At 39.5% G+C, this 13,179-nt stretch overlaps 1 protein-coding gene across 1 annotated transcript in view; it reads right to left on the reverse strand.

Annotated features, from left to right (window-relative positions):
- Positions 1-13,179, reverse strand: part of Spta1 (spectrin alpha, erythrocytic 1) — a 71,891-nt gene that overhangs the window by 33,216 nt on the left and 25,496 nt on the right. The window contains exons 19-30 of the mRNA XM_057769928.1: positions 12,372-12,589; positions 11,471-11,563; positions 9,494-9,631; positions 7,343-7,494; positions 6,117-6,303; positions 5,188-5,289; positions 4,552-4,643; positions 3,420-3,564; positions 2,640-2,821; positions 2,184-2,283; positions 1,892-2,089; positions 645-788 (exon numbers count right to left, since the gene is read on the reverse strand). Of these exons, the coding sequence (XP_057625911.1) occupies positions 645-788; positions 1,892-2,089; positions 2,184-2,283; positions 2,640-2,821; positions 3,420-3,564; positions 4,552-4,643; positions 5,188-5,289; positions 6,117-6,303; positions 7,343-7,494; positions 9,494-9,631; positions 11,471-11,563; positions 12,372-12,589 (1,751 nt within the window). The remainder of the gene's footprint in view (positions 1-644; positions 789-1,891; positions 2,090-2,183; positions 2,284-2,639; positions 2,822-3,419; positions 3,565-4,551; positions 4,644-5,187; positions 5,290-6,116; positions 6,304-7,342; positions 7,495-9,493; positions 9,632-11,470; positions 11,564-12,371; positions 12,590-13,179) is intronic.

Raw genomic sequence — 13,179 nt, forward strand, 5'->3', positions numbered from 1 at the left:
GAACTGCTTGCATACAACTGGGTTGCAATTCTCTAACTGTTCCCTTTTTATAGAAAAGGGTCTTAATGCTTAAGTCTTTCTATAAGAAACCTGAGAACAATCAGTTACCAAAGAATTTTAGGGAAAATATTTGAGAAAAAAAGTGGGGTTTCTGGGAATGTTTCCATCTGTGTCCCATGAGCGACTGACAAAGGGAAACTAAAATCTGCCAAGAGCATCATCAACATTATGAGACAGAAGAGTGGCTGCAGGTCGCGTGGTCTTAGCAGTGTTCTGTGCTGTTTTGAGGTCTACTGGTCTTTGCTAAACGAGAGACCATTTCCACGGACTGTGCCTCTTGGAGACCTGTTGAACAAGCATTTATATGTTGATCTGAAACTAGGCCACATGGCTCCCAACAATAGTTGGAACTGGAAATTTTAAAAATGATTTATTTATTTTTATTTTATGCATGTTGATATTTTGCCTACGTGTATGCCTATGTGAAGGTGTCAGATCCCCTGGAGGCAGAGTTACAGGCAGTTGTAAGCTGCCATGTAGATGCCGGGAACTGAACCCAGGTCCTCTGAAAGAACAGCCAGCGCTCTTCATCGTTGAGCCATCTCTCCAGCCCCTGGTACTGGAATTTTAATATTGATTATTACCTGGGCAGCGATTGCTTTGTCCAAATCATCTCGTTTCTTCATCAGAGCTTGGAGACTGCTTAAATGATCCCTGTCGTCTGACCTTAGGGAATTCTCACGTGCCATCATCCAGCTCTCAAGCTGTTCACAGTTCCCTCGGAACAACTATAGGGGGTGAATAGGTGAAATCATAGGCAAACATACAGTTACTCTACAGGGGCCAAGGAAGTGACTTTATCCCTCCTCAGTGGCGATGACACAGAGCATCTTGCCAGACCTGGTATATCCTCTGATGAAGCATTCTTTTAGTGAATCTTAAATATACTGTCACTTTACTGTTTGCTACATGTTTTATAAGCCATAGTAAATGTAGTACATGTGAAGATACTGTCGCTATATGGTACATCTAGTAACTACTGAGTAGCTCTCTCCTTTATCTCCCCCTACCTCTTAAAATTAGAGACAGACTCTTAGCCTCAGATGACATCGAACTCAGTATGCAGCTGAAGATAACCTTAAAGGAACAATTTAAGTTCTGAGATTTTCCATGTATCTAACTTTTAGCTGGTTACTTCTTTAAAACTTTGTCAAATATTACCCATAGATGTGTCTGATATTTCCAAACACTCCCTCAAATATTATGATCACCCCTTCCTCTTTATCCTCAAAATATTCATACATTATTAGTAAAAATCCCCTATATTAGAATTTTCTGTACTTCTTACATAAAGAAACACACTCTAAGGATATTTGTAGTTCTAGAACCTGAACACAGAAGTTCTTATTGAAAACTAATCCTTCAGCTAATTACTTAACTGTATTTAATGACAATAACCTCATTTATGTACAAGATTGCTATCTTTTGCACACTCCTTTAAAAAAGCATTTAATTTTTAAAACTTCAATTATTTATTATTAGTAGTAGTAATGCATCTGCGCATGTATGAGAGAGAGGGTTGTGGGGGGTTGTGCATGGGAAAGTCAGTGGACAACTTTGTGGAGTAGCTCCCCCTCTACATGTCTTCTAGAATGTCATTCAGCTAATCAGGTTGTTCAGTAAATAGCTTTACCCACTGAGCCATTGCATAGACACTTGTTTGTCTCTTTTAACAGAAACAAGAGTCTAGAACATAAGGATGCTCAGTCTACAGCACAGAGTGCAGTGCGCAACAACCAAGAGACACTGGTGGCTCCAGCTCACAGAGTCTAAGACAGTGAATATCTGCAATCAGCGTCTGAAACCACTCACTATCTGGAGAATTCTATACCTGAAGTTCTAAGCACTGGTCTAGCATCTTCTTGCGGTTTTCCCAACCCTTCTCCAACTCGTCTCTCTTTAACTTAATATCATGAAGAGTATTTTCAATTTCAGGGCTGTTTCGGTGGCCTCCATCTATAAGGTCTGTGCCGAAGTCCTCTAAGGCCTGGAAGGTGGGATCCTCTCCCTTCATGTCATCATGATGCTCCTGTGGGGAAAGGAGGAAATGTGAGGGAAGGCGCTGGGGAAGACTAGGAAATTCTGAAGTGAGAAGAGAGTTTTACATCGCTGAATAGTCGTACCTGGTGTCGTTCCAGTAATATCTCTGTGCCAGTTAAGTCCTCAGCCAGCTCAGGTGATGATATTATGCCACCAATGCCTTTGATCCAATTCTCCAGATCACTGAAGAAGGAAATATATTAGGATCAATCATGGTTGTCCTTATTTTTCTTTGCCTCAGCAGAAAGAAACCCTATGCCCCAAACTCATCGCCTGGCAACACCTAGTATGTATTATATACTTTACAAGTGCTTACTCAGTTGGCCTGCTTACCTCACATTCCTTAAAGAAAACTGTATTTTAGAGCTTGAAGCATTAAACCTGGTTTTTCTGTGCCTCACTGGAGATGACACTTAGATACAGTCTTCATAACCCATCAGTGAATAACATGTATATCCAGGTTATTTCTAGTGTCTCTACACGACAATGTGTAGAAACTGTCAATCTTGCCTGGTGAATGTCAGCCTTTTGAGCTTTACCTGGCCTTGCTGAGGAAGAGGAAGAATTTATGGGCCTCATTCAGACTCTCCTTTCGATCATTTGTTAGACCTTGCAGGGTATCCCAGGCCTCATTCAGCTCTCTTCTCTGCTTCTGCAGGTCCTCAGTAGCATCTGGATGAGACTCACAGAGACGCTCAGCTGTCTCCCCCAGTGTGGTCACCTGGACAAACAGAAGAATTTTGATAGCGGCATAGTGGTTCTCTGAACCAGATAAAATTCTTTTTATGTTCTGTTGTCGTTGTTGCCTTTTAAACCAATTCTGCAAACTTCTGGGTCTTAATTCTTCATATGAAAACATTTGTGCTCTGTATGATGATTCCAAGTTATAGGTTGCCTCCAATGTATATGGAAAGTTTCAATCTTCCCTCTTCAGCTCTGAGGTAGCAATAATCTTATTTAATTAACGACTGAGGAAAAACTCCCTAATACCTAGACATAGTCTGATTCTACTAGGTATGAATATTCATTTTTCTCCTAGACATTTGTTTTCACGGTTGGTTGCAAGTCTATTCACTGAATATTCTCTAAAGTATTCATTTAGACAGTAAAAGTTCAATAGTTTTTCCTGTGTTAATGTATATAGGGCATGATACTTTAATGGTTTTTCCCCTGAGGGAGAGTGTACAAAAATTAGGATAATGCAAGATTTTAAAAGTGTATAAGTATAATGGATTTGTCAAGAGAACCAAAGAAAGGCACATTGCTACAGGCATCAACTTGAAGAAAGTATTGAGAAAGATTAAAAAGATACATCTCACCTTTTCTCCCAGGGGGATGATGTCTCTCTCAAAGACCTCATGCTGCCTTTGGAGGGCCTGGACACTGAGCAGGTCAGAACCAGGGTCAGCAGCACTAAGAGCCAGACACTTCTTATCAATCTGTTCCTTGATATCATCCGCTTCTCTGGAACACAAAAGAGTGAAGGACATAGGAGAATGATGTGTCCTAGAGGGCTGGCTCACAAGGAAGCCAGTACCACCACCACCTTCAAATCATCTCTTCCTTCGTGAAATACTGGCACTAAGGCTGCTTTGATCAAGAGACATAGATGCTGTTATTATTTCCATTCTATGTATCAGAACACAGGAGTTTAAAGATTGCTCAAGATGCTATCACTACCAGATGGTGGAGCGCAAGTTTGAACCTAGTATACTAACTGCAGAACCACATCGTTAACAATACATCTCATACTTTTGCGTTGTAAGCCATTTTAAACAGCCACAACCATTCTTGTCTCTGTTTTCTTTCGGCATCATCAAAACCACATTCATATGCATGAAAGTATTTGGTTTCTTTTTAGTTTGCTTTATCATTTACTTGTAAGTGTGTGTTTCTTAGTACAGATGTGGATGTGAGAACGAAGCATTACGAAAGTTGCAGGAGTAGCTTGAATGGTTGACGAGACCTGCTGTTTTTGAAGGGAAAATGGTGGAGCCATAAATCTGAGGAGGAAGAGAGGTGGGAGGAGCTGGGAGGAGTGGAGGGAAGCAAGGCTGATGTCATAATGTATTGAATGAGAGAGGAGTAAATAAAAAGAAAAAATATAGCTAAAGAGGTGTTATATCTTCTGCCATTCTCTTTCCATTTCTCGTTCAAGAACATAATGACTTAAACCCAATTTATCCTTCAAACTTGATTCTCTATTACGGAATGATAGAGAAATCTCAAATTATATGTTATGCCCAATTGAATATTGAACTTGATTATCTTGGGGTGTCTAGTGTGTCCAGTCAGGAAAATTTGCTGAAGACAAATCTGGTCTATTAGCAGACTGTCTCTTTTTGAAGAAGAGGCCTATCTACTATCAGCTCTTCCCCATAGGGACCAGACTTAAAGGTCCTTTGAGGGGGCTTCAGCAGAGCAGTACCATCCGAGTGTGAAGGTTCTTACCTGTGGAACATCTCAACAGCATGGGCGCTGCTTAGCAGCTGATGCTGCTCATCTGCCAGCCTCTTCAAGGAATCCCAACGGGTGTTCAACTCCTTAAAGAAGTAGACAATGTGGCTTTAGTCAGAGAGCTTCTTCAGACAGCTTAGTGCCGACAAGTCACTTCCAGCTTTCCTGTTAGCCCTTTCGAATGCACAAAGTTCTGTTTCTTTAAGATAGAAAACCATGTTCTTTGATGCTTGCTTGTTAAATGTGTTCTGGGGATCCAAAATTAGCTCTTCATGATTTGTTCAATAACCCATTACCAACAGAACACCTCTGTAGCCCCTAAGCATCCTGATACTGCCTTTTGAAGATACTATGAATTTATTCTTTCAGAATTTTTGTCCTTCACACTCCAACAACTATGTGTGAAAACACAGAAGTAAACACTAAGTAGATCTGTGTTATTAAAGTTCTCTGAGACAAATAAAAATAACTGGACCATTTATGGTCTCCTCTCATTGGCCTTTTCTACAACCGGTTTTACCCTGCCTTCACACTCTGGTCTTTGGAATAAGAAGTTAAATCAACCAATGTAAAACGAGGACTCCAGAACACAGTCTGGCCTTGAGCAGAAAGGAGGGAGCCTGTGATTACCTGTCGTATGTGAGCACCTTCTGGTGTGAGGAGCTTTTCAATCAGCAGTTCATCAGCTACCTTGTTGATATCCTTTAGCCGAGGTTCATTGCTCTTTAGATCCTGGAGAAGAAAATGCATCCAAAGTACTAGAACTCTTTTTCTTCGACTTTCCATTCATGCCTGCCACCTGGGTTCACAGTTAATTAAATGCTACTAAAGCAAATGCTTAACATCATTTGTGATACACATACTACTCTGTCATTTGGCACCGCACTGTGCCCATAAACACTCTGATACCAGGCAGCTTTCCAACACTCGCCAGAACCTTCAGTTTTTGGAGTATGAAGTGTATATATTTATCTTAACTTCCTTAAGTTATTTTCCATGTATTAATTTATATTATCAAAACATTTTAAACCCCAGGTATATGTCTACATGCCAATATATATGCATATCTCCACGTGAAGAATAACAAAAGAAAGAGACAGGAAGAAGCATATTTATACTTATGCTATTTGAGATAATAGAATAAATAAGAGTGAAGAAAAATCGATGAAAGGGTTCTCAGGAGGTAAATAGTAATTTTCTGGCTATGAAATTAGGTCACATCTCTTTTTACCTCAACTAATGCTTCATATTTTAAGTCCACACGAGTCCTGTGACATCCCATCTCAGTCTGGGATTCATTAGTACAGTATGTCACAGGGCAAATTTTGAAGAATCATGGAGGGCTTTCTGCACTCCCTAGTGAATTTTGGAGAGCCAGGAACTGAAGCTGAAAAGTTAACTTGACTAGTTTTAGACGCCCTTGCTTTCTAGTTATTAACAATCAGTGAGAGTATTAACTGTTGAGGTCTTAAACACCATGGAGGATATTTAACAAATACGAAACAAATGCCTCCAAAAAATAAATAAATAAACCATTTAAACAAAGTCCTCTTGCTTACCCTCTGAAACTCATCAAATTTCTTCTGCAGCTCCCAGACATCATCCATTTCCACCCCAGTGTTCTCCGCTTTTTTCTCTTGAATCCACTCCAGCATGTCTCCTGCCTCATAGGCCAGCAGAAACTCATTGTAGCGTTGCAGCAGGCGTCGTCTTCGTTCTTCTGCTCGGTCCAGGAGGGAGTGGTATCTGAGTGGAGGAATTAAGAAGGGAAAATAATGGGTTGAAAAATATAGAAAGCATAACAAATGAGGGTCAGGGTGAGAAAACTAGAAGAGGAAATGGATAGGAAGAGCAAATCAAAATGAGGTCAGTAAAAGAGAAGAGAAATAACATGGGAGTAAAACAGACATCAAGAGCAGAGAGATGAAGAATATTATACTTAAAATTAGAAGTGTCTCCCGCACCCAAGGCTCAGGGAATATCCTGGAAGAGATAGCAGAAACACTGTAAGAGCCAGGGGTCCTGGAAGCCTTCTCTGAGAATGTATCTTCTAGAAATTGCTTTTTAAACAAGACCTGAACAATGACACTATCAACAGAAAGCTAATAGAGAAAGAAAAAAAATCCCATGGAGTCACACACCCTTAGATAAAGAACTACATCAACTCATGACAACTTAGAGAGGAAGAATTAGCCTCTTCCAGGGAAAAGCCTCCTCACTGGCTATTCAATCCAAAATGATTGGCCATGAAATCATACACACAGCAAAAATATATGCAGCAGGTTTTACTTACATGCTTTCACATCTATATATCATCTATATATCAATAATCAAAGAAAAAGAGGCCATCAATTTGAGGGGAGAATAGGAGGACACGGAGAAGTTAGAGGGAGGGGACATGGGAGAGGTAGAGGGGAAAGGGAAAGAAACTGTGTAATTATATTTTAATTAAGTATCTTTAAAATATCGATAGATGAGGAAAATGTCTTTTGCCATCACTTTCCTGTTATAGAAGAGAGAAGTTTTACATGCAAGCTAGGTAGATATGGGAGTATACAACATTCTTATGGATGTCTGGAGACTTAGAAGGAAGCTGGCAGAGGAGTCGGAAGACATTGATTCATTAGGGTTTGACACTGAGACAATTAATGCTCCTGGGGTTTCCTTTCTTCATATATAAACTAAAGTGTGAATTTACATCTCTAAACTGAAAGCAGCAGGACTGTGAGAGAAAAGCAGGGAATATTTGTCAGCCTCCATGAAAGCCTCCATCCCACAAACTTACTGGTCCTCTATCTGCTGCTGGAGCTGGGGGATGTTGATTGGCTCTTCTCGTCGCTGCTGCGGGAACCCTGGTAGTTCATCGTGGGCCAGTTTCCTGACGTAGACCGCTGGCACAAAGCCCTGGTGATCATCAGCTTCAACCTTCCACCAGTCCTAAAGGGAGGAAAGGTTCACACTCCTTTCTTAATCCTTCCAAAGTCACAAATCATAGAGACTTCAACTCTCACCACATCCCCAGGAACAGGATCAGCTGGCTGTTAAGGGCTAAATATCACTCATAGATGGGACATAATTTCCATGCGTTATAGAAAGGGTAAAGGAGGAGTTGCAGGAGTTTGAAGGTCTGCTCCTGAACTTAACAAATCTAATATCTGATGTTAGATGGGCATGGCTCGTAAAAGCCAGGGCTGGGCCACTCTGCTCCTCAGGAATTGGGTCTTCCTGGGGTGGTGGTCTCTGTGTTTGATAGCAGTGCATAGGAGCTGATTCTTCACATCCCACTTCCAAGGCACTAAAATATAGCAATTTCACCGAAATTCATTAATACAAGTTCTTCAAGTGCTTGCACACTAACCACTCTGAAATCTCGTTTCTTAGAGAAAATGCTCTGAACTGTGACCCAGGCAAAGAGGAAGTGGAATTTACTTAGAGTTTCTGATATGAAAATATCTTGCCCCTCTAAAACATTTATTTATTTTCAATAATAGTAACAAAAATAAAAATTCTTCTTTTCTTATAAAGATCTTTAGGAGAATAGTTACATGTTGAATATTTTTATAAGGAACACATACTGTAAAATTCCATTCATTGTTTTAACACTGGCTTTATAAGCATATAAGAATTCAAGTCAATTAAAGATAAATTTCTTTCTCTTTCCTTCCTTCCATCTTTCTCTCTCCTTCCTTTCTTTATCTTTCTTTCTCCTTTCTTCCTCCCTTCCTTCCTTCCTTCCTTCCTTCCTTCCTTCCTTTGTTTGTTTGTTTCTTCTTCTTCTTTAAACATGGTGTATCTCTATGTTGCTCAGGCTGACCTCAAATGTTTGTGTTTGAATAAGTCTTCTATCTCATCCCTACAGGTGCCTGGGACTAAGGTGCACATTGCCTTTCATTGAGGCTTCTCCTAACCCTAAAGATGTTGTTTCATCCAATAGAAATCCTGTCACAGAAGGGGAATGAGCAAGGATATGGAAAGAAAAGATTAACTTAGTTCTGCAAGTACAATAATAACATAAGGTTGATCTGGGATTCCCCTCTGTGTGCTGTGAATACCATTGGTTAATAAAGAAACTGGCTTGGCCTGATAGGGTAGAACAGAGCTAGGCGGGGAAAACTAAACTGAATACTGGGAGAAAGAAGGGCAGAGTCAGAGAGAAGCCATGTAGCCCTGTCAGAGACAGACACTGGAACTTTACTCGGTAAGACACAGCCTCATGACGATACACAGATTAATAGATATGGGTTAAATTAAGATGTAAGAGTTAGCCAATAAGAAGCTAGAGCTACGGGGCCAAGCAGTGATTTAATTCTTGTGTGATTATTTTGGGGCTGAGCAGCCGGGGACATTTAAGTGGGCTCCTACAACATAAGGTTGCTTAACCCTTATATATCTTTAGGTTAACTCCTTAAGTTTTTTTTGATTCATTGTTTCATTAATGCTAAAATTAAGATTAGAATTTAAAAATTTCCAAAGGTATATCTATTATCTATCTATCTATCTATCTATCTATCTATCTATCTATCTATCTATCTATCTATCTATCTAATCATCTCTCTGTTCTTGTACAGTACTTTAAAAAACATTACTTAATAAATTATTTAAGAGAAAAATGATTAAATGTTGGGCATTAAAACACCTATCTGAGCCATGTGGCGGTGGCACATGCCTTTAATACCAGTCCTTAGGAGGCAGAGGCAGATGGATCTTTGTGCCTAGGAGGACAGTCTGGTCTACAGAGCAAGTTCTAGAACAACCAAGGTTATAAGAGAAACCTTGTCTTTAAAAACCAAAAGGCAAAAGGCAAAACAAACAAACAAAACCACAAAACCCTCCATACAAACAAACAAAACCCCACCTATCTGGTGGAATTAGGAGAGAGCTATGGAAGAGCCATAGCCATGTTGCAGATGGTAAAAAGTTAAAACAAAAAAATCACCTTGTTGATGGAACTGAGCAGAGTTAAGACATCATTCTTCTTCATGCTGACCTCTCTACGGCTTCGGGCTTCGAAGTCATATAGAGCTATGACTCTAGCTTCTCGACCAGCCTCATCCACTGGTGCTGCCTGCAGTTCCTGGAGCAAACAAACAAACCACACGTCAGTTACACACTCGAAGTCTTTCCCTGTACAGCTCACCAGTAGTGGGCAGTCCCCAGCCCTTCCCACGAGAGGGTAGCTGAAGTTCTGATGTGTCTGCTCAGTCTGACATTGGTGATCCTCGGGGATGCTGCGCCACTGAAGCGCCTATCAGAACACTGGAAGGTTGGAAAACACAAACATAATCATAGGCATGCTGTCAGAAGCACTGTTCCTTAGTTGGAGGGGCAATAAATGACTGATCTTTAATGGGACGGGAATATACTACTGTTTATATTGGCAGGAGCAATATACTGTTCTTTAGTGGGAAGAGACATATACTTACTGTTCCTTAGTGGGAGGGACAATATACTACTGTTCTTATTGGCAGAGGCAATCTACTACTGTTCCTTGGGTGGGATGGCAATATACCACTGTTCTTTAGTGGGAGAAACAATGGACTTCAAAAGGACCACACATGACCACATTTCAGAAACCTGAGAACATGATAAACCTTCCTCACTTCCTACTTTCCCTTAATCTTTACTAACAGGTTTCCCCTCCTGCTTGATCTTGCATTCATTTTGTTAAGGAATCGTGAAATTTTTACTTTAGAGATTTACAACCTACAGCACAGAGAAATTGACAGAATTTAAAAAACTGTGAATATAAGCATAGCATATTATTAAAATGTCTCTCTCTTTACAGAGATCACTCTGTTCCAGGATACATATTCTATTTTAAGTTCTGTTCAGTGTTGTTGTCTCCTGAGCATGTTCCCCGCGGGTTGATGTTAAAGGTGAATCTCATGTTATAGATTCTTTGACTTATTGCCCCTTACCTGTTGCATTTCCTCATGATATATGACACATCTATCTGTCTATATCCGGGCACCCACTGGGTACAGCCAGGTACAGGGGGAAGCAGGAGTGCTATAAACCTATGTTGACTTTCCATGCTCAGTGTGTTTCTAGTCTGAGCGTGCGAACTCTCAATCTCTCCTTAGAATAATTCCAAATCCATGTATATATGGAATATATATTTCTCTTTTCCTTGTACATAGCAAGCTTTTTTATCATTTAGTTAATTCCAAGTTTATCACTCTTGATCACCTCTTTCATTCCATTTCTCACATATACTTGAATGGCCTGTGTCTTTGAGCATCAATTCTCATGGATTATAGGCTATAAAATAGCCTTTCCATATCTTGATTATAAAAAATATTCTTTTCCTGGCACTTACGTTCCATGTGAACAGAGGTTCTTTTCTACTGTGGTCCCATTTTCATTTTCTGCTTATGTACGTATTACATAGGCTTTAAAAATACCCCTTAACAAACTAATTTTCTAATATGACTATTTTAATCAAAACCTGCATATTTATATTTAATAAATCTTGATATTCAAATAAATGCTATGTCACAAAGCAAGGAGATTAAGAGGATACAAATGAAAGGCATAGATAAAGGAAATCAAAAGAGCAAAAGAAAAAGTCATGATGTATATTTACCAAACTTCATAGTTACTGAAAAGTTCTTTTGGCATATATCTTTATAGATGCTACACAGAGTTTAGAATTCTTACCTAAAATAATTACAGAGCTAGTATTTTCTTTGCAATTCTTTCCTGACTTGTTGAAAGGGAAAAAATTACAGAGGAGTAAGCAAGAGAATTCCTTTTCATCTGTAGTAAGAAGAGAATTGCTTTACATATATAGTAAGAAAATTCCTTTACATCTATGGTGAGAAGAGAATTCCTTTACATCTATAGTAAGAAGAGAATTCCTTTCTATCTACAGTGAGGTAGGTGGCTACCATCAGAAACCAGCACTTCTTACCTGGCAGGTTTCTGCCTGGTCCCTCAGAGCCGTTATGCTGTTCCCAAATGCATTGAGATCCACCAGGAAGGCCTCATGCTTCTTGAGAAGGGCCTGCATTTATTGATGGAAAAATAATTAGAGCAAATATCAGAGAAACAGCAAGATTGCTAGGGAGGTGGTTCCACTACTATTATTTGTTAATGGATTATGTGATTGGGTTAAATCGCTTACTTCTATACTAGAAAACTCCTTTTCATATCGCATTTGCAAGACACGAGGAAATTTCAGTAAACAAATGAATAGCAATTTCAATGTATTTGATCAAATCGAAATTAACTAAGACTTACACACTTTTTAACTAAGACATATCACAACGGTGACAGGGTGCAACTGTGGACAAAAATATATGGGTAATGTTACTTTGCAGGACTCATATCAGAAAAACTTAAAACACACACTATTTCTAAGGCTAATGAAGTCTAAAAGGCTTTTTCTATGACACTGCACAAATCATAGTGGTGGATGTAAGATGGGCAGAAAGTAATTTATGATCCTTTAGGTTCTTCCTATCTCAACTTGTCTGTCTGATTTCATTTCAATAAAGAAATTCATATTCCCATTTTAAAGGAATAGTTAACTTTCAGAAGTTCAGGGTGACTTTGAAAAGTTCAGAATATAACCAAGACAGGTGTAGATCTTTGATCACTGACGTTGGATTTAGGTACTCTTTATAGGATCTACGGATTTCTATGACATTAGAAAAAAATGCGATGTTCTTTTGGTATCTTTTCTAACTTTGGGTACATCACAGCAGATCAAGGCAAAAAGAAACTAATCACTGCTGAAACATCAGATAATCTAGCATTTGATGGAATTTGGTGAGCTTTCACTGGACCATGGCCATTCCACCCCACCTTACCCCAGCTGCTTCCTCATCAGCTCCATAGTTTTTGTTGTCTACAATTGGTTCTTTCTCCTTAATCCATGCTTCTGCTTCATGCAGATCCGCCAGGTACTGTTGGAGCTGGACATTGGCCTTGAGATCATTCTCCCGTCTAACAGCTCGTGCATGGAGAGACTCCATATTTTTGTTTAAGCTCTCAACCCTAGATGCTATGTCTTCTGCAGCAAAGTGTCCTATGGAGTAGGTACATATATAGTGAGTATGACCCTCGTAATAGCTTTTATGTTCTAATCGTCATCAAACCTTGGAGAAAAGAAAATGGGCAAGATGATGCTGAATTTAGTCAGGATCACAATAGAATTTCTGGGAGCTGGGATGTCTTATAGGTGGGGTATCGATTCATGTATGTGATGGGGAGTGAGTAGGGATGAGCTGACAAATACAGACACAAAAACAAAACACCCGCGAATGCTGTAAGACTCAGGGTGAAAACCATGCTTTTCTAGATTCAGCAGAAAGACCAGCAGATCTCCACTCTCCTTTAAAAGTAGAAAACAGGTCAATATGGTAAGTATAATTAATTTTAGAGCATTAGTAAAAGAAAAGGAAAAAGCTGAGACATGCCCTAAGGATATAGCCTATACCCTGAATAATTTGGAGATTCTTTGCTAGGACACCAATCCAAGTTAAACCTGAGTTGTTGAGATAGAGAATGGAAAATGCAAGAATATGTGAGAAAGGAAACACAAGAGATAAGGTCTTCACAGAGTCATGGCTTCAAAGATATTCAGGTCCCTTTGGATGTCAGATTGATTCCTCATTT

The sequence above is a fragment of the Chionomys nivalis genome, chromosome 5 (assembly GCF_950005125.1).
Source record: "Chionomys nivalis chromosome 5, mChiNiv1.1, whole genome shotgun sequence".
Classification (NCBI taxonomy): domain Eukaryota; kingdom Metazoa; phylum Chordata; class Mammalia; order Rodentia; family Cricetidae; genus Chionomys; species Chionomys nivalis.